The sequence below is a fragment of the Salvia miltiorrhiza genome, chromosome 3, assembly GCF_028751815.1.
Source record: "Salvia miltiorrhiza cultivar Shanhuang (shh) chromosome 3, IMPLAD_Smil_shh, whole genome shotgun sequence".
NCBI classification, from domain to species: Eukaryota; Viridiplantae; Streptophyta; class Magnoliopsida; order Lamiales; family Lamiaceae; genus Salvia; species Salvia miltiorrhiza.
In genome coordinates, this window is record NC_080389.1 from 3,452,628 (window position 1) to 3,471,502 (window position 18,875).

Below are 18,875 nucleotides of genomic sequence, written 5' to 3' on the forward strand. Positions count from 1 at the left end.
AGAGAGTTCAGAAAACAACATCAGGTCACCAAAAACAAACAGAAGGTTCATCAAAAACCAACTGCTAACAAACTTCCCCTGTCTCCTCTAAAGATCTCTTGATTTGGTCATTTTGCCTGTTCACTTGCTTCCTCTGCATCTGCTGCAGCATCGTCTACTCCCCTTTTTGGGAAGAAAGAAACTCGACAAAGTCTTTCCTTGCTTTCAAATGGTAGAGTTCCATATCGTTGACGCATTGCAAGATCGATCGAAGATCTGCCACTGGTACTGTGACCATAGCATCTGCCGCAACACTAAAAACAACTTGAGAAGTTCAGAGGTTCTCTACGTCAAACAAAGATGATGAAGAGTGATGAAGATGATGTGATTGCATGGCAATAAATAAAGAAAAACAGATCCAAACACTCAAAAAACAAAATCGTTGAAGTATCTCTTCATCACAATTTCGAAATTTAGGGTTAGAACTTAAGGAAACCAAGATAGAGATAGGCACAAATAAAAATCATGGAAAGCTTCAAGATTCACAAAAAACCGTGGATAAAGAGAGAGATCCCACAAAAAATCGGACACTGGTAACTTCCCAAACGTTACAGATTTTACGCCTAATGTGATTTACCATGTTACCATAACATTCACTAACATATATCTCAGCTTTTCATAATTCACACATACAAGCACAGTACCAAGTAAAATTCACTCATTTGTAGTGACATAGAGTGCATCGTCGCAGCGAACGTCGTGCCCCTAGTCTAAACTTGTGAAAGCAATCGAGGATGACCATTTTGTAAGGTAGCATCGTCGCAGCGAACGCCGTGCCCCCCCAAACTACTTTGGTTTTTTCTGTGCTTTAAATAAATTATACACACACATATACTGAGTTAGTGTAGAGGAACATGTTATAGTAACAGAGACCATCACACAGGCAAAAACATGTTGCATCCAAAAGAATAATCACTTTACACATGATGCAACAAATAAACCCTCTTTATTTAATCACGAAAGCAAAGGCCAAGAGACCTTCTTAATGTGGTAAATCTCTCAAAAACCAAGGGTTTTCTAAAAATATCCACAATTTGATTTTTGGTTTGAACAAAGTCTAGCTTGATTACCTCTTGTTCCACCAAATCGTGAAAAATGTGATGTCGGATTTCAATGTGTTTGGTTCTTGAGTGTTGAACCAGATTTTTCGAGATATTAGTTGCACTGATGATATCACAGTACACCATCATCTCATCGCACATCACACCATAATTCGACAACAATCTAATCGACTCAATTTGTGCCACGGATGCGAATGTATCATCGAAATCCACTCATTCAACTTGAGTATAGCTTTGAGCAACCAACCGGGCTTTGTTCCTCACGATCATTCCACATTCATTGAATTTGTTCTTGAATATCCACTTTGTGTCGATCACATTCCTGCCAGTAGGTCTACGAACCAAATACCAAACATCACTCCGAACAAATTGATTTAACTCATCTTGCATGGCAAATACCCAAAACTCATCACGTAAAGCCTCTTTAACATTTTTAGGTTCAAGTTTTGAGACAAAACACATAAAACCAGGCAAAGACGTGCAAATAGAATATAAGCAAATCATTTTTCGGTAATCTAATGGTTCTCTACCTCGTGTCTTCACACCATCATTCACATTACCTATCACTTGAGAGACTGGATGATTTTTGCGTATTCTTCGAGAAGGCTCACATTTCTCACTCCCTTTTTGAACATCTGCTACCTTATCTTTTTTGTTGTCACTTTGATCTTCAGGGATCTGTGATGTGGTGGCTTCTGTTGTCTCAGCATTTTCTGTTGCATTCCTTGATGTGGTGGCTTCTGTTGCCTCAGCATCTTCTGTTGCATGTGTCGAAGGGACTAGTGCTTCTATCACTTGATATTCCATGTCCTCCTCATCTGTAACACTACTCAAATCATCAAATACCACATTGACAAATTCTTGAACCGTTTGGCTTCTCAAGTTAAAAACCCGAAAGGCTTGACTATTCGAGGAATACCCTAGAAAAATACCTTTATCACATTTATCATCAAATTTTGTGAGGTATTCTCTTTCATTCAGTATGTAACACACACAACCAAAAACATGGAAGTATTTGAGATTTGGTTTCTTACCCCGCAATATCTCATACGGAGTTTTGAACGTACCTGGTCTGATGTTAACCCGATTGTTAATATGGCATGCTGTGTTCACAGCCTCTGCCCAGAAATGTTTAGACAAGTTCTTCGAGGTTAGCATCACTCTTGCCATTTCCACCAGTGTTCGGTTCTTTCGTTCAACCACTCCATTTTGTTGTGGCATCTTGGGAGCCGAAAACTCTTGAAATACTCCTTTATTTTCACAAAACTTTGAGAATGACGCATTCTCAAACTCACGGCCACGATCAGATCTTATTCTTGAAATTCTCACACCACACATATTAGCAATTCATGTAAACCATGTTTTAAAAACGTCAAAGGTTTCAAATTTCTCACGTAGGAAGAATGTCCATGTGTATCTTGAGAAATCGTCAACCAAAATATATACATACCGTTTTCCTTCAATGCTTTCGATTTCAACTGGACCTACCAAATCCATATGAATCAGCTCGAAGCACCTTGTTGTGCCGAAATGTTGCTCAATATGCTGGACAGCACTGTGTGTAGCATGGATCTGCATTCCCCTTTGGCAATTCTCACACCCAAATTTTTCCTTTTGTGTCAGTATGGGAAGTCCACGAACTGCCTCCATCTTTGATAGCCTGTTAAGATTTTTGAAGTTAGTATGCCCTAATCGTTGATGCCACAACATGCCATCGTCTATTTTTGCCTTGTTGCATTTTGGTTCATCAGCCAAATAGCAATTATCAACCGATCTTTGACCCTTCATAATACAACAATTTTGACTATCATACACTTCACAAGAATCTTTGTTGAACTTAACATGCAAATTATCATCGCATAATTGGCTTATACTAATGAGATTTGCCATAAGCCCTTTAACATGAAACACATTCTTGAGAGTATGTAGTCCAGGCACATTTAAAATACCTTTACCGACGATCTTACCTTTCGATCCTCCACCAAAAGAGACATATCCTCCGTCACATACCTGATATTTACTCAAGAGCGCATTGTCACCTGTCATGTGACGGGAACATCCGCTGTCGAAGTACCACGAGCCTGAAATGTTAGTCTTAAAAGCAGTAAACACAACATTACATTTCATCTCTTCCTTCCTTACCCATCTCATCACATTCCTCCTTACCTTCTGTGATTTTTTCTTCATCTTAGCTTTAGATTTCTTTGCGTTAACAAATATCCTCTTCTCGTCGTTGAATTTCCTAAAACAAAATGGTTGTATGTGACCAATTTCAAAGCAATAATGGCATACATACCTTTTTCTCCATTTTTGTTTCTGCTCTATGGGAGTTCCTTCAACCACAAACTCCTTCCCATGGGTTGATTTTACTTTTGTTTTCCCCGGTGTGGGGTTAACAGCGGGCGCAGCTGTGGGCATGATTGGGCGTATTTATACGCATTTATTTGGGGAATTTTAGTATGATTTCTATGTTTAATTCGTGTTAAATATTGTCTTTAAATATGAATTATTGTCTTATATGAATTTTTATGGTATTTGATAGGTTTTGGAGAAAAAGTATTGATTTTGAGAAGAGTTTTGAAGTCGTGAAGCTGTGTGAAGAGGAAGTTGTGCACGTCTGCCGTGGGGTGTGCCCATTTTGACTGGGTGTGAATTGATTACATGGATTGAAGGCTAAAGTGCCGAGAAGAAAGAAATGCTAGGCCACCATGTTTGATTTTGACTGATTTTAATTTAGTTATGTTGCTAAGTGGGCCTTGCGCCACTTTTCTTTTATTTTAAGTTATGAGGATAGACTTTTGTTTTGGTTAGGCCATGCGCCACTTTTTTAATAGTAGAATTAGGTTTGTTTCCTTAGTTATATATATATTAGGAGTGAGTTTGTTTTAAAAAGAACATCACACATATCAGACGACAATTTTGAGGCAGAGCTTTGGAGCAGAACCTTGCGCAACCTTGGCGTTTTCAATTCAAGTTTTATTTCTTTCATCTTTTCCTTGCAATTTATTTATTTATTTCTTGTGTTATTTAATTATGTTTTCTAGCTAAATTCGTTTATTCCGGCAACGATTAGGGAAGCACTAGCGAAATTATTCTGTGAGATCTAATTGTTCTTATACTTTATTTTATGCTTGCATTTGCGATTCTCCATGTTTAATGATATTAATTGTTTTAATCCATTAGATAGTTGCAAATATTTATTGGGTTATAATTAATTATATAGCCAATTGAACCGGTCATCCGTAATTGTGGTTTAGGTTTGATTAGTGGTAAATTGACACATCAGGGTCAAGGGAAAAGCAGTCTTAATTCAATAATCCTGCGTCAGAGTTTATTGGTTTTGAATCGGGTTTCTCTAGATATTAATGCTATCGGCTCATTAAACCTATAGAGCGTCTCTTACGGTTGTCAGTCGATTAGGGTAGTAATTAGTGAAGCGTCTTCCTGGTTACCGAATAATTAAGGAGAAATAAGATCACGTCAGAAGCGTCTTCGGTGGTTATAACTGGTTTGTTTGCATAATTTAAAGTTATTTTTGCATCGATGATCGGAATAATTGAGCTAGGGTGGACTTAATTGATTGCTGGAATTCTTTTATTAATTGTTGGAATTTTTATTCATCTTTTAGTTAATTGGAAAAATTGGTTTATTCGGATTTTATTTATTTAATTTTAAGTTTAGTATTTTCTATATTTTCTTCTCAAAATTTCGTGGTTACTTTGCAGATTTTAATTAGAGAAATTCTCGCCAGTCCCTTGGGAGACGATTTTGCTTACTGCTGTCTGCGCAGTGTGGGCATACCGGCTGACTGCCGGATATTTTTGGTGTAAAACGACGCACCAAATTTTGGCGCCAAAATTTGGTGCGTCGTTTTACACCAAAAATATCCGGCAGTCAGCCGGTATGCCCACACTGCGCAGACAGCAGTAAGCAAAATCGTCTCCCAAGGGACTGGCGAGAATTTCTCTAATTAAAATCTGCAAAGTAACCACCAAATTTTGGCGCCGTTGCCGGGGATTGGTTTTAAGCAGGATTTTACTGATTTCAGTCTGTCTTTTATTTTTAGTTTATGCCACGTTCTTCTCGTACAGGCGTATTAGTTTTTGATCCAGAAATCGAGAAGACCGCACGAAAGTTGAAGAAGCAAGCTAAGGAGTGGAAAAAGAGATCCAATTCTGCTCCACCGAGTCTTGAGGATCAAGAAGAAATTGAAGATCCAATGGGTGACCGTAATAATAGGGATGAGGAGAACGATAGAAAGATCGTTGATCCTCGACAGGAACCACCTCAACTGATCAGAGAGTTAGGCCGTCATAGAAGCAATCGCCCTTTGTGCATTGTCCTTCCTGCCATTAATGGCAACGCTGAAATACGGCCTGGTTTCATTCAAGTGCTACCCAAATTCGGTGATTTACCTGGAGAGAGTGCACACAAGCATCTGGCTGAATTTGATCTAGTTTGCTCAACTCTACGCCCTCATGGTTTTACTGAAAATAATTTGAGGCTATTGACTTTTTCTCATACTTTGCAGGGTAGAGCGAGAGATTGGCTTTTTGATCTTCCTCCTGGTTCGATTAGAACTTGGGGAGATTTAGAAGAACAATTCTTGCGAAAATTCTTTCCTGAGTCCAGAGCTGCAAATTTGAGAATGGCCATTAGCAGCATTAAACAGAAAAAGGCGGAGAGTTTAGCCGATTATTGGGAGAGATTCCAACAGCTGTGTCGCAAATGTCCTAATCATGGATTTTCTGACTACCAATTGCTTACTAACTATTTTTATCGTGGTATGTCTTCTTTTGATAGGAAAATTGTTGACGCTGCTTGTGGTGGAAGCTTGACCAATAAAACTTTGGACGAAGCAAAGCAACTCATCGTTGACATGGTTTCAAATGGCCAACAATATGAGGATGAGGATGATGATCGTTATAGGCCAGTGCAGAAAGTAGAAGATTCCAACATGAACGAGAGAATTGATGCTCTCACCTCTTTAGTTAGAGGACTTGCTGTCTCTAAAACTCAACACGTTCAATGTGGAATTTGCTTTGAAAATAATCATCCTACTGATGCATGTCCATCTCTGCAGGATAATAATACTGAGCAAGCGTGCATGGGATCCGCTGATGAGCAAGAGATGAACGCACAAAGGCAAAGGCGAAACGACCCTTTTTCCAACACCTACAATCCAGGGTGGAGAAATCACCCAAATTTTAGGTGGAGACAGCAGGAACCAGGGATGTACGCGCCGAATCCGCTACAGGTTGGACAGTATGCCCATACCGCACGTCCTTCACCGAGTTCTGCACCCAATATGAGCGATATCATGAAGAGCCTCGCCCAGAGCAGTGAAATTGTGAAGAATTTGGTGCAAAGTCAGCAGGCATTCCAGCATGAAACTCAGGCAGCGTTGAGTAATATGGGCACACAAATCACGCAGTTAGCCACTCAGGTGAACAAGCTGCAGGCGAATCAAGGCCGACTTCCTTCTGTCACGGAGATGAATCCCAAGGAAAATGCAAGTGCTGTAACTACAAGAAGTGGGAGAATTCTAGTTGAGCCACAACCTAAGCAGCAGGACAAAGAAGAAAAGCTCGATGAAGCCAAGGACAATGCAGTTAGTGAAAAGTCACCAGAATCCACCGAGCCTATCTCTTCTAAGGTAAGTGGAAAACCTAAGGTTTCAATTCCTCAATCACTGATTGCACCACCTTTTCCTTCTAGGTTGGCTCAGAACAAGAGAATTGAAGAAGAGAAGGATATTCTGGAAATCTTCAAGAAGGTAGAAATAAACTTGCCCTTGCTTGATGCAATTAAGCAAGTTCCCAGGTACGCAAAGTTTTTAAAAGAGTTATGCTCTAAGAAAATGAAGTTTGGGAATAATGCGAGAATTCGAGTGAGTGAGAATGTTTCTGCTGTTCTGCAAAGAAAATTGCCCCAAAAGTGTCGAGATCCTGGTATGTTCACTATTCCATGCATTATAGGTAATAAGACTGTTGAGAGAGCCATGCTAGATTTAGGAGCATCCATAAATGTCATGCCTTATTCTGTGTATAAGGATTTGCAATTAGGACCTTTGAAAGACACTCGTGTTATCATTCAGTTAGCTGATAGGTCTACTGCATATCCCGAAGGTGTTGTTGAGGATGTCCTTGTCAAGGTCAATGATTTGATTTTTCCTGTGGATTTTTATATTGTTGATATGGATGATCCTGCTAAGCAATCCTTGATTCTTTTAGGGAGACCATTCATGAAAACTGCTAAAGCAAAAATTGATGTGGATAGTGGAATGCTTAGCCTTGAATTTGATGGAGATATTGTCACATTTAATATTTTTGAGGCTATGAAGCATGTTGAGGATCCTGAATCTGTGTTCATGATTGATGTTATTGACCATTTGGTTGAGGAATTTGTTGAGAATTTCAGGGAGGATGAGCTTGAGCATGTTATTTTCAGTTCCCTAACTGAAGAGAACTCCAAAACTGAGGAGAATGAAGCCATTAGAGAGATTATCATGCAGCTGTACTCAACGGAGGAAATTCCAGTTCGGCACCTGTCGAGCAGGATGCCCATACCGACCAGCACAGAACCGATTTTGCCCTCTGTTGTGAAGCCACCGAAGCTGGACTTGAAGGTACTGCCCCAGCATCTGAAATATGTGTTTTTAGGAGAGGATGACACGCTGCCAGTGATCATCAACAATGAACTCAGTGCAGAACAAGAGGTAAGGTTGGTAAGTCTTCTTAAGATGCATAAATCTGCCATTGGATGGACTATAGCCGATATCAAAGGTATTAGTCCCTCTACTTGCATGCATAGAATCTTACTTGAGCCTAATAGTAAGCCGTCTAGGGATCCTCAAAGAAAATTGAACCCTGTCATGAAAGAAGTTGTGCTTAAAGAAATTCTTAAATTGCTTGATCTAGGGATTATTTATCCGATTTCTGATAGTACATGGGTCAGTCCTGTTCATGTGGTTCCTAAGAAGTCTGGTTTTCAATTGGTTAAGAATGAGAAGAATGAGTTGATTCCCATGAGGTTGCAAACTGGTTGGCGTATGTGCATTGATTTTAGGAAGTTGAATAATGCTACTAGGAAAGATCATTTTCCATTACCTTTCATTGATGAGATGCTTGAGCGATTGGCTGGTAAGGAATTCTTTTGTTTTCTTGATGGCTACTCTGGATATTTTCAAATTTTTGTAGCTCAGGAAGATCAAGAGAAAACCACTTTTACTTGTCCTTTTGGCACTTTTGCATGGCGTCGTATGCCGTTTGGATTATGTAATGCTCCTGGTACTTTTCAGCGTTGTATGATGAGTCTATTTTCTGACATGATTGAGAGTTGCATAGAAATTTTCATGGATGATTTTACTGTGCATGGAGACTCTTTTGACCATTGTTTGACTAATCTTGAACAAGTTTTGCAGAGATGTGTCGACACTAATTTGGTGTTGAACTTTGAGAAATGTCATTTCATGGTGAGAGAGGGGATTGTTCTTGGGCATGTGATTTCTGCAAGAGGAGTAGAAGTTGATAAGGCGAAAATTGATTTGATTGTTAAGTTACCTTATCCTTCTAATGTGAAAGAGATTCGTGCTTTCTTAGGCCATGCAGGTTTTTATAGGCGTTTCATAAAAGACTTTGCAAAGACTGCTCAACCTCTCACTAGGTTGCTTCATCAAGATGTGTCTTTTGTGTTCGATGACAAGTGCAAGGAGGCCTTTGATTTGTTGAAGAGTAGACTCACTTCTGCCCCCATCATTCAACCACCAATTTGGGGAGAGCCTTTTGAAATCATGTGCGATGCAAGTGACTTCGCCGTTGGAGCAGTGCTAGGGCAGAAAGTTGGGAAAGAGAGCCATGTGATTTACTATGCTTCCAAAACTCTCAACCCGGCTCAATGCAATTACACAACCACGGAGAAGGAGCTTTTAGCCATCGTTTTTGCTTGTGAAAAATTTAGATCTTATTTGATTGGCTCTAAAGTTGTTGTTTATTCTGACCATGCAGCTCTTAAGTATTTGCTCTCTAAAAAAGAATCTAAGCCTCGCTTGATCCGTTGGATTCTACTTTTGCAGGAACTTGACTTGGAGATTAAAGATAAAAAGGGAGCCGAGAACTTGGTAGCTGACCATTTGAGCAGACTGCAGACTGTGTCGGACGGTATGCCCATACCAGACGACTTTCCAGACGAACAGCTGCTACACATCGACGGTAACACTCCTTGGTATGCTGATTTGGTTAATTTTCTAACTGCTGGAGTTTTTCCTAAGGGAATGGAGACAGCCCGTAAGAATAAGTTGAGGAGCCAAGCAAAATACTTCATATGGGATGATCCTTATTTGTGGAAGACCTGTGCGGATCAAGTGATACGACGTTGCATCCCTGATGAGGAGATTCATTCCATTTTGAATTTTTGCCATGCTCATGCTTGTGGAGGTCACTTTGGTCCCAAAAGAACGGTACGTAAGATTCTCGATTGTGGTTTTTATTGGGAAACTATTTTTAAGGATTCTTACAATTTCTGCAAAAATTGTGACAAGTGCCAAAGAACAGGTAATATCTCTTCTCGCAATGAAATGCCTCAAGTCCCTATTTTGGTTTGTGAAATCTTTGACGTTTGGGGAATGGATTTTATGGGGCCGTTTCCTAGTTCTTTTGGGAATTCTTACATTCTTTTAGCTGTTGATTATGTTTCGAAGTGGGTGAAAGTGAAGGCCACCCGCACTAATGACTCTAAAGTTGTTGCAGGATTCCTTAAAGCTAATATTTTTAACAGATTTGGAGTGCCCCGTGCCATCATTAGCGATCAAGGAACTCATTTTTGCAACCGCACTTTGGAAGCACTTTTCAAGAAATATGGAGTCCATCATCGAGTTGCCACGGCATATCATCCACAATCTAACGGTCAGGCTGAAGTTTCTAACCGAGAAATCAAGAGCATCCTTGAGAAAACAGTCAACCCGAGACGAAAGGATTGGAGTTTGAGACTGGACGATGCGGTATGGGCATACCGCACTGCATTCAAGTCACCGATTGGTATGTCTCCGTACAGGCTGATTTTTGGGAAGCAATGTCATCTACCTGTTGAGATGGAGCATAAAGCTTTTTGGGCCGTGAAGGAATTCTGTTTAGATGAGAAAGTTGTTGGCAAAGAGCGGAAATTTCAACTGCAAGAATTAGAGGAGATTCGATTGGAGGCGTATGATCATGCAAGTCGTTACAAGGAACGAACTAAATTTCTACATGACAAATACATTCGAAGGAAATCCTTTGAAGTTGGGCAGAAGGTTCTCTTGTTTAACGCACGCTTAAGGATTATGCCAGGAAAATTGAAATCTCGATGGTTGGGCCCGTTTGAAGTTGTTAGTGTGAGTCCTCATGGAGCTGTGGAAATCCAAAGCCTCGAAACACGAAAGTGTTTTAAGGTTAATGGACAATTACTCAAGCCATACTATGCTGGAGTCGAGATGGAGTCGTTCAATGCGCTCAGCCTGACGTCTCCAACCATTGTCTAAGGATTTTGAACTTCTTTTCTGTCCAGCCAAGGACGTTAAATAAAGGCGCTCATCGGGAGGCAACCCGATTTTTCTTGCCCTTGTTCTGTTTATTTTCGTTTTTTTTCTCAAGTAATTTTGAAAAAAAAAAAAAAAACTTGGGGTGTGTTTTGGTCAATTTCGCAGGTTTGGGGGTTGCCCTCCAGTTTCTGAAAAGTTGGGGGCCAAGGTGCAAATTCTAGAACTAGGGTTTTTGACTAAAGTCAAAATTCCCTCAATTTGGTTTCCCCCAACGCCACCCCCTCCATTCCGCCGCTACTCCGTCCGTCCACCCCTGCCCCGACCACCAGCGAACCGCCCAACCACCATTCCTCATCGCCGGAAGCTTCAGCCCCTCATCCACCTACATGATTCCATTTCAGGGAAGTTTCTTTCTTTTTGCTTTTCGTTTTTGAAGCTTTTGATTTCTTTTAGTTGTCTGCTGTTGTTTCTGTTTTGGTCTGTCATACTCTCACACAATGAGGACATTGTGTTGTCCAAGTGTGGGGGGGTGTCTTTGTTTTGTGTGTCTTTGCTTTGTTGCTATGTTGGTTTTCTTGTCAGTTTCGAGTTCTTTGGCAATGTTATGATGGATGATGTGAAGAGTTGAAATTAGGATATTGGATTTGGTATGATAGGCTGTTGCTCTTGTGATGGAATTATGCATATGTTTGTAGGTGTTCTTGTATGAGAAAAACGTGCAAAATTTGATCAAAATTACTTGAAGCCTACTAAATTGTGAGGATTGAGCCCTAATGAGCACACATGACTAGCTCTAATTGTTTCTTTGATGAGTGATTGATTCGAACTTCTATGCTGAATTTCTGGTTTGCCCTGTTGCCATAGTCAAGACTGAGTTTGAGAATTTAATGCATGAAAATGATTAAGGCATTTTGGAATAACCATTATTTTGGCCTGAACATATTATCCGAAACTTCACTATTCCCTTAGTGAGCCCGTTTGTGCCTAATTTGCTCCTTTTTGTTTGATGAAAACTCACATATATTGAGCCTTAGCCTGTTTTAGCCTGCTTTTGTCCCTTGAAAACATGTGAATGCACTAGATTATGACGAGATGAGAAGATGAGTACTCCTATAATTTTAGTATGTTGAGAGATAGTTCATTGATTCTATGGGATATATATGCTGTTTAAAAAAAAAAAAAAAAAACAAAAAAACAAAAAAAAAAAAGGAAAAAAGAAAAAAATAGAGTTCTATAATAAAATGCATACGTTTTGAGGATTGTGGATATGTTGAGGAGTTACTCTAGAGTTTTATTGATGGAAGGTCTGGTGTGTTGCATGTTTTCAGTCATATATTGAGCCTTTTTGATCCCTTTTCCTTGTTTATCCCACCTATGCGCACCCTAGCCCCATTTCAACCAAAATGCAAGACCTTTTGATTTGTGCATTGGTTCCATATTTTGGTGGAGATAGTGACATAAGGGCAAGCTGTGTTTGAAGGCATAAAGCTGTGAATTGTGTGAATCTATTCTGTCCATATTTGTCTTTTGAGAGAAATTGAGTGAACTTGGTGAGGCAGGATTGAATTTGCACAATTTTGACTTGAATAAAGAACATGGCATAATTTTCTGAGCAAGAGCATGGTTAGTGGTTTGTGGATGATTGTATCTTGATCAAGATTTTGAGTATTATCTATCATATTGTTGCCAAAGCTTTGTTTTTGCTGTTTTGAGTCTTCTTTTGTTCCTTCCCTGTCGTTTTGTTCTTTTTGGTGCTCGAGGGCGAGCTTTGTTTAAGTGTGGGGGGATTTGATTGGGCGTATTTATACGCATTTATTTGGGGAATTTTAGTATGATTTCTATGTTTAATTCGTGTTAAATATTGTCTTTAAATATGAATTATTGTCTTATATGAATTTTTATGGTATTTGATAGGTTTTGGAGAAAAAGTATTGATTTTGAGAAGAGTTTTGAAGTCGTGAAGCTGTGTGAAGAGGAAGTTGTGCACGTCTGCCGTGGGGTGTGCCCATTTTGACTGGGTGTGAATTGATTACATGGATTGAAGGCTAAAGTGCCGAGAAGAAAGAAATGCTAGGCCACCATGTTTGATTTTGACTGATTTTAATTTAGTTATGTTGCTAAGTGGGCCTTGCGCCACTTTTCTTTTATTTTAAGTTATGAGGATAGACTTTTGTTTTGGTTAGGCCATGCGCCACTTTTTTAATAGTAGAATTAGGTTTGTTTCCTTAGTTATATATATATTAGGAGTGAGTTTGTTTTAAAAAGAACATCACACATATCAGACGACAATTTTGAGGCAGAGCTTTGGAGCAGAACCTTGCGCAACCTTGGCGTTTTCAATTCAAGTTTTATTTCTTTCATCTTTTCCTTGCAATTTATTTATTTATTTCTTGTGTTATTTAATTATGTTTTCTAGCTAAATTCGTTTATTCCGGCAACGATTAGGGAAGCACTAGCGAAATTATTCTGTGAGATCTAATTGTTCTTATACTTTATTTTATGCTTGCATTTGCGATTCTCCATGTTTAATGATATTAATTGTTTTAATCCATTAGATAGTTGCAAATATTTATTGGGTTATAATTAATTATATAGCCAATTGAACCGGTCATCCGTAATTGTGGTTTAGGTTTGATTAGTGGTAAATTGACACATCAGGGTCAAGGGAAAAGCAGTCTTAATTCAATAATCCTGCGTCAGAGTTTATTGGTTTTGAATCGGGTTTCTCTAGATATTAATGCTATCGGCTCATTAAACCTATAGAGCGTCTCTTACGGTTGTCAGTCGATTAGGGTAGTAATTAGTGAAGCGTCTTCCTGGTTACCGAATAATTAAGGAGAAATAAGATCACGTCAGAAGCGTCTTCGGTGGTTATAACTGGTTTGTTTGCATAATTTAAAGTTATTTTTGCATCGATGATCGGAATAATTGAGCTAGGGTGGACTTAATTGATTGCTGGAATTCTTTTATTAATTGTTGGAATTTTTATTCATCTTTTAGTTAATTGGAAAAATTGGTTTATTCGGATTTTATTTATTTAATTTTAAGTTTAGTATTTTCTATATTTTCTTCTCAAAATTTCGTGGTTACTTTGCAGATTTTAATTAGAGAAATTCTCGCCAGTCCCTTGGGAGACGATTTTGCTTACTGCTGTCTGCGCAGTGTGGGCATACCGGCTGACTGCCGGATATTTTTGGTGTAAAACGACGCACCAGGGCATAACATTGAATCCTAATCCAGTGATCTCCATGCTACCTACGGACACAAAATCATCATACCTATGTTGGCTCGAATTTCATTTCTTGATGGTAGCTTGAGCTTCGTCAAGCTGGTTTGTGATGTGATCGAGCTTGACTTCCTTTTGAGTAACTAATGCTTCAAGCTTCGCCAATGATGCTTTTAGCTTGGTGTTCTCGTCCTTTGAACTTTCAAGCTCCTGCCCTTGCTTCTTCCATTTTCCAAGGAGCTTATCATAAAGCTTTTTGAGCTCTATGACGACATGTATGGCCTCTTCGGTGCTTTCTTCAGTGTCACCTACACAGGCATTAAAGCACATAAAATTTGAATAATAATCTGAACCATACCTGTTGGAAATAGGGTCTTCATCATCATCAAGAATTAGTGGTCGCATAAAACCCAGATTGCCAGGCTCCATGTGGAAGCAATTGTTACGATAACAATGAGGATCACACTCAGTGTGTCGAGTGTTGGCTCTGATGACAATTGTAAGTGTTGCTTCCTTCATACTTTGATGTTAAGCGCTGTGTTAGGACAACACACCAGTGCACACAGAGAAATATTGCAGCGGAAATAAAAATGGGAGAAGACACAAAGAGATGGAAAAATTCTTCAAGTTATAATTTATAACTTGAAGACGCCTTATGGCAAAATGACTAAATGGAGAATGAACACTCACGTTCAATACCTTTACAAGACTCTAGGTATTTGAACATTAGACACTCTCACTAACAAACAAAAATTGGATTCAAGAGCTATACTCCGAAATCCGATGAAATCAATGAATGCTATAAACAATGTTATCCCAACACTCTAAACAACATTCGTACACAGATCACTCAAATGACTTGATTTTGATCTACAAACTTCGTGATCTGAACTAAGACTTCTCCTTAGTATATATAGGCATCTCAATCTTGCATCCCAAGGTTGAAGTCATGGGTCTAGATAGTGGACAAGTGGCCGTTGGAAGGTTTGTTGAACTCACTCCACTTTGTCCACTCCTTCCCTTGAATTTAGGAGCTTCTAACAGCTCCTCCTCTCTCTCTCTCCTTATCTTCACTTCCTCCTTTTTAGCAACCGAAAATCCTTCTCCTCAAAACCTTGTTTGCAGCTTCAAATCTCAATTCTTGACTAGGTCAAAACACCTACAAAAAAACACACGTGTAGAAAGGCAAAACAAGCACACTAACAAGTGAGATATTTATGGAGTTAGATAAATAAACTCCAACACATATTATGGTACGGATGTGTGAGCTATGCACATAGTCTTTGAGATGTAGATCATACGAACTAGCACATATGTTGTGATGATCTTTTATGAGACATGGAACAAAATGCCTTCGCAGGATAGGAGTAGGTAAGTAATCCATAGTTGAAAGAATTACCTTCTCTTTCGCAGCCTTCCTTACGCAGAATTGATAACACTCATATTTCCATGGTTTTTAATGTTCATATGATGTTAATTTTATAGGAAATTGAGTGTTGGATGATTGTTTTGTGCTTAAATTGCTTTATCTTGTGAAACATGATTCTTACTCGAACTTTGAAGGATTTTTCAGGTTTATTGAGTTCGAATTTGGAAAACTGTTCTGAAATAGAAGTTGTAGTTCATCTCGATACGAGTTTGTGAGCGCAAACGGATCATAAATCGGAGTTTGGACGAGAAAGTTATGGCCGAAACAAAAACGTCGTGCGCAGCTGTCAAAATTCGGCGATCTAAACGGCGACCGCCGAGTTGGTCGCCGAAATTTCTGTTTCAGATTTACACTGCGAGTGTTAAATTCGGCGAGCGCCAAATTTGGTCATTTTTTAGCCCAAAAACGGCGGTCAACTCGGCGACCGCCGAGTTTGACCGCCGAATTTGACGGGTTTGCGAGTTTTTCCGATTTTTAGAGTTCTTCTGGGTTCCAAACACTGTATTTTACCCTGATACTTTAAATAGGTCTTCTTTTGACCTATCTAGGGTTCCTTTTTCAGTTCCCAACTTTTATTTCTCAGTTTCATAGCTTTAGATTATTATTGTTTTCCAGTTTTTACAGCTTGGATTGGATTTCCACAAGATTGAAGATTCAAGCAGCTACAATTATTTTATTCAGAATTTTATTTAATTCAGTTCTTTCAATTGCGTTCTCATTAATTATGTTTTTGCTTTCTTTTATTATGCTTGGCTAGTTCTTTTATCTGAACCTAGGGTTTGTACATAGCTGATTTATTATGTGTTTATGATTTATTGATATCAATTTGCCTTCCAACTTGTGATTCGTGATTCCTGGTGCTTATTTTCTTGTGAATTATTTGGCCAATATTTTTCATGTCTAGCTGTTCAGTTTGAGTCTTGAATGCGATAATTGTTCAGCCAATTCAGGAATGCATGTTATAGTAGTAGCCTTGACACTTGAATGGGATAGGTGAAACTATAGGGAGCTATTCTTTGTGTACGCTTGGGAGTTAATTTATTCCTTGGAGTCTTGAATGTGAAGGGGGGTAAATTAATCTACTTTCATAGGTGTTCGTTAGAGAAGCTTGTGAATAGTTATGTGATCTCTCATCAGGGTTGGATTAAATTGGTAATTGAATCAATAGATTAAATGCATGTAATTAATTAGTAAAAGTACATCCCTAGGGTCAGAGTCTTTTATTATTTGAGTTTTTACCTTATTTTATTTGTTGTTATTTGAATTTAGTGCTAATCAAACCTTCCTACTTTCTGTTGCCTGTCTACTGTTATAGTCTGTTTAGGAGATAGCTAGAGTTATTTCGTTGTGTCAGTCCCTGAGGATACGATACTCGATTGCTTATTATTTGCTACAATTGTCTGTGTTAGTTGCAGTTTTTGTTGCTAAGAAAATAGTGATCAAGAATTCCCGCACAATATCGTGAAGGCTGCAACTCTTTATTTTCCCATCAGACTTCCTGTTGGTGACCAAAACTAGACTTCTCTCGACAAGATCCTCCAAACAATCTTCTGCGCCCTCTTCCAAGCTTTTAGATCCATTTGAAAGTGTTACAAAACCTTCAGATATCCAAAGATTAACAAGTTCTGTAACACGAATCTCCTGATCCTCTGGAAATCCAGCCATATATAAAAGACACAGCTTCAAGTGATTAGGTAAATGGGTATAACTCGAACCAATTATTGTTTCAAGCTGCCCGCCGTTTGCAGCAATTTGCTTCCATGAGGATCGAGTTTGAATCGGAATCTTAGATAAAAGTCCTGCCACCATCACGATTGAAAGGGGGAGTCCCCCGCAATTTTGAACAATTTTCTTCCCAATATCTTCCAATTCAATAGGAATGTCTTTATCTCCGAACACCTTCTGCTTTAGCAAATTTCAGCTATGATGTGCATCCAATAGCCTCATAGTATGAATGTCGTTAGACGAGCTGACATAAGCAGCCACATCCTGCACCTTTGTGGTTACTATGATCCTACTGCCATTACAAGCATCAGGAAACAAACTCTTTACATCATCCCAAGCTTTCTTACTCCACATGTCGTCCATTACAATAAGATACGTTCGACCTTTTAGGTACTCGCAGATTAAGGTTTCCATAGGGATGTCGCTCTCAGCATTTGAAATTTCTTTTATGGAAGCTAGAAGATTTAGAACAATGCGTTCTACACTATGATCTTGTGATATTGTAACCCAAGCACAAGTACTAAAGTTTTTCCTAATCAATGAATCATTATAAACAAGTTTAGCAAGTGTGGTCTTACCAATGCCTCCGGTTCCAACAATTGGGAAGACCATTAGTCTGGATGATTTATTGCAAAGCTGAATACTGATAGCTGCCAGATCTTGTCGAAAACCAACCACCTCATCATCATCTTTGCTGCTTGCGATTGCTGATCTTGATGATGAACAAACATCGGGGGGAGAATCAGTTATGCTGCTGACTGAGTCCTTACCACCCTTAACGAAGTCCACCACATCTCCAACAGTTGACTCCAGTCTCTCTACTAGTTCCCTCAGCCGGTTTGCAAGTCGGACTGTCGGATCTATCGTCTTACCATCTGAAAGGTTTTCATCACATAAGAGATATCCAATAATCTCATGGGTTGAAACTGCTGCCTCTTTGATTGTTTCTTTGTCTGGATAATGTTTGAGATTCAACTGCAAGACAACAGCTTGGACGCGGATGGATAAAATTTCTTGTTTTACAGAGTGAGTGATGATGCGATCATCGCCATGCTTTAGGATTTGATCTAAGGTTTAAAGCAGGGTATCAAGAGCTTCATAAGCCATCTTGATTGTTCACAAACAATTTGTCAAACTTAATGTTTGTTGGGTTGTGAGTTGTCATCTGTTCAATTTGAATACATCAAAGCAAAACCGAGTGATCCAACCACTATTCGTTTGAATATAATTTTCTGCATTTCTTTGACCAGGTTTAGATCTACTCTAAACTATTTTATTGATGAGTTTAATTATTTGTTATTAGAGTTGAGTAAAATAGATAAGATTGATAAGATAAAGTAAGATCGGATGACGATTAAATAAGCAATTCAGGTTTAGAGTGATAAATTTTCTAGCAAGCGGTGCGACCTCCTGTCTGTGAATAGTGAGATATCAGGTTCAAACCCCACTGCTCCCCCTCCCCAACTCCCCCAAGTCAAGAAAAGGTTTAGAGTGATAAATAATTATTGCGGACTAAGTTATTCATCAGGGCCCAAACATGCATACCAATCATTTGAATAAGTTGGAGTATTTTATCGATCTTGTCTTATCACACTATAAGAAAATGTCTTGTTAAAGATCGAAAATAACGGTCCAGAAAAACATAGCATTAACAATCAATAATTATTTACTAGTTTTCCAAAAAAAAAATTTAAATAATAACGATTGAAAATTTGATCACATTTTATTTAAATTATTTTATGCAATTAACGACTGAAATATCTATCATTAAATATTATTCCCTTCGCCCCCACATAAAACAATATACCCAGATAAGACAAATGTGATGTTTGGTATTATTATTTAAATTCAAGATTAAACTTCAATTTACTAAAATAAACT

General features: G+C 38.7%; 2 protein-coding genes across 2 annotated transcripts; one reads left to right on the top strand and one right to left on the bottom strand.

The window, feature by feature from the left end:
- The first annotated feature begins 5,169 nt into the window (after positions 1-5,169).
- On the top strand, positions 5,170-10,614 carry LOC131018106 (uncharacterized). Its single transcript, XM_057946829.1, has 2 exons — positions 5,170-6,105; positions 6,184-10,614. The coding sequence occupies exons 1-2, from the start codon at positions 5,170-5,172 to the stop codon at positions 10,612-10,614; spliced, it is 5,367 nt and encodes a 1,788-aa protein (XP_057802812.1).
- Positions 10,615-13,909: 3,295 nt separating this feature from the next.
- Positions 13,910-18,546, bottom strand: LOC131018107 (putative late blight resistance protein homolog R1A-10). The gene is made up of 4 exons (XM_057946830.1): positions 18,540-18,546; positions 17,244-18,061; positions 16,745-17,171; positions 13,910-14,148 (listed from the first exon to the last, which is right to left on the bottom strand). Exons 1-4 carry the CDS (start codon positions 18,544-18,546, stop codon positions 13,910-13,912), a joined length of 1,491 nt encoding a protein of 496 aa, XP_057802813.1.
- Between the last annotated feature and the right edge of the window lie 329 nt (positions 18,547-18,875).

Coding starts and splice junctions, on each gene's coding strand:
- LOC131018106 (XM_057946829.1), top strand. CDS start 5,170: ATGCCACGTTCTTCTCGTACAGGCGTATTAGTTTTTGATCCAGAAATC. Junction 6,106..6,183: donor CTTTAGTTAGAGGACTTGCT/GTCTCTAAAACT, acceptor CCATCTCTGCAG/GATAATAATACTGAGCAAGC.
- LOC131018107 (XM_057946830.1), bottom strand. Junction 17,172..17,243: donor TGCAGGATGTGGCTGCTTAT/GTCAGCTCGTCT, acceptor TTGCTAAAGCAG/AAGGTGTTCGGAGATAAAGA. Junction 14,149..16,744: donor GTCTGATGGGAAAATAAAGA/GTTGCAGCCTTC, acceptor ATGCCTGTGTAG/GTGACACTGAAGAAAGCACC.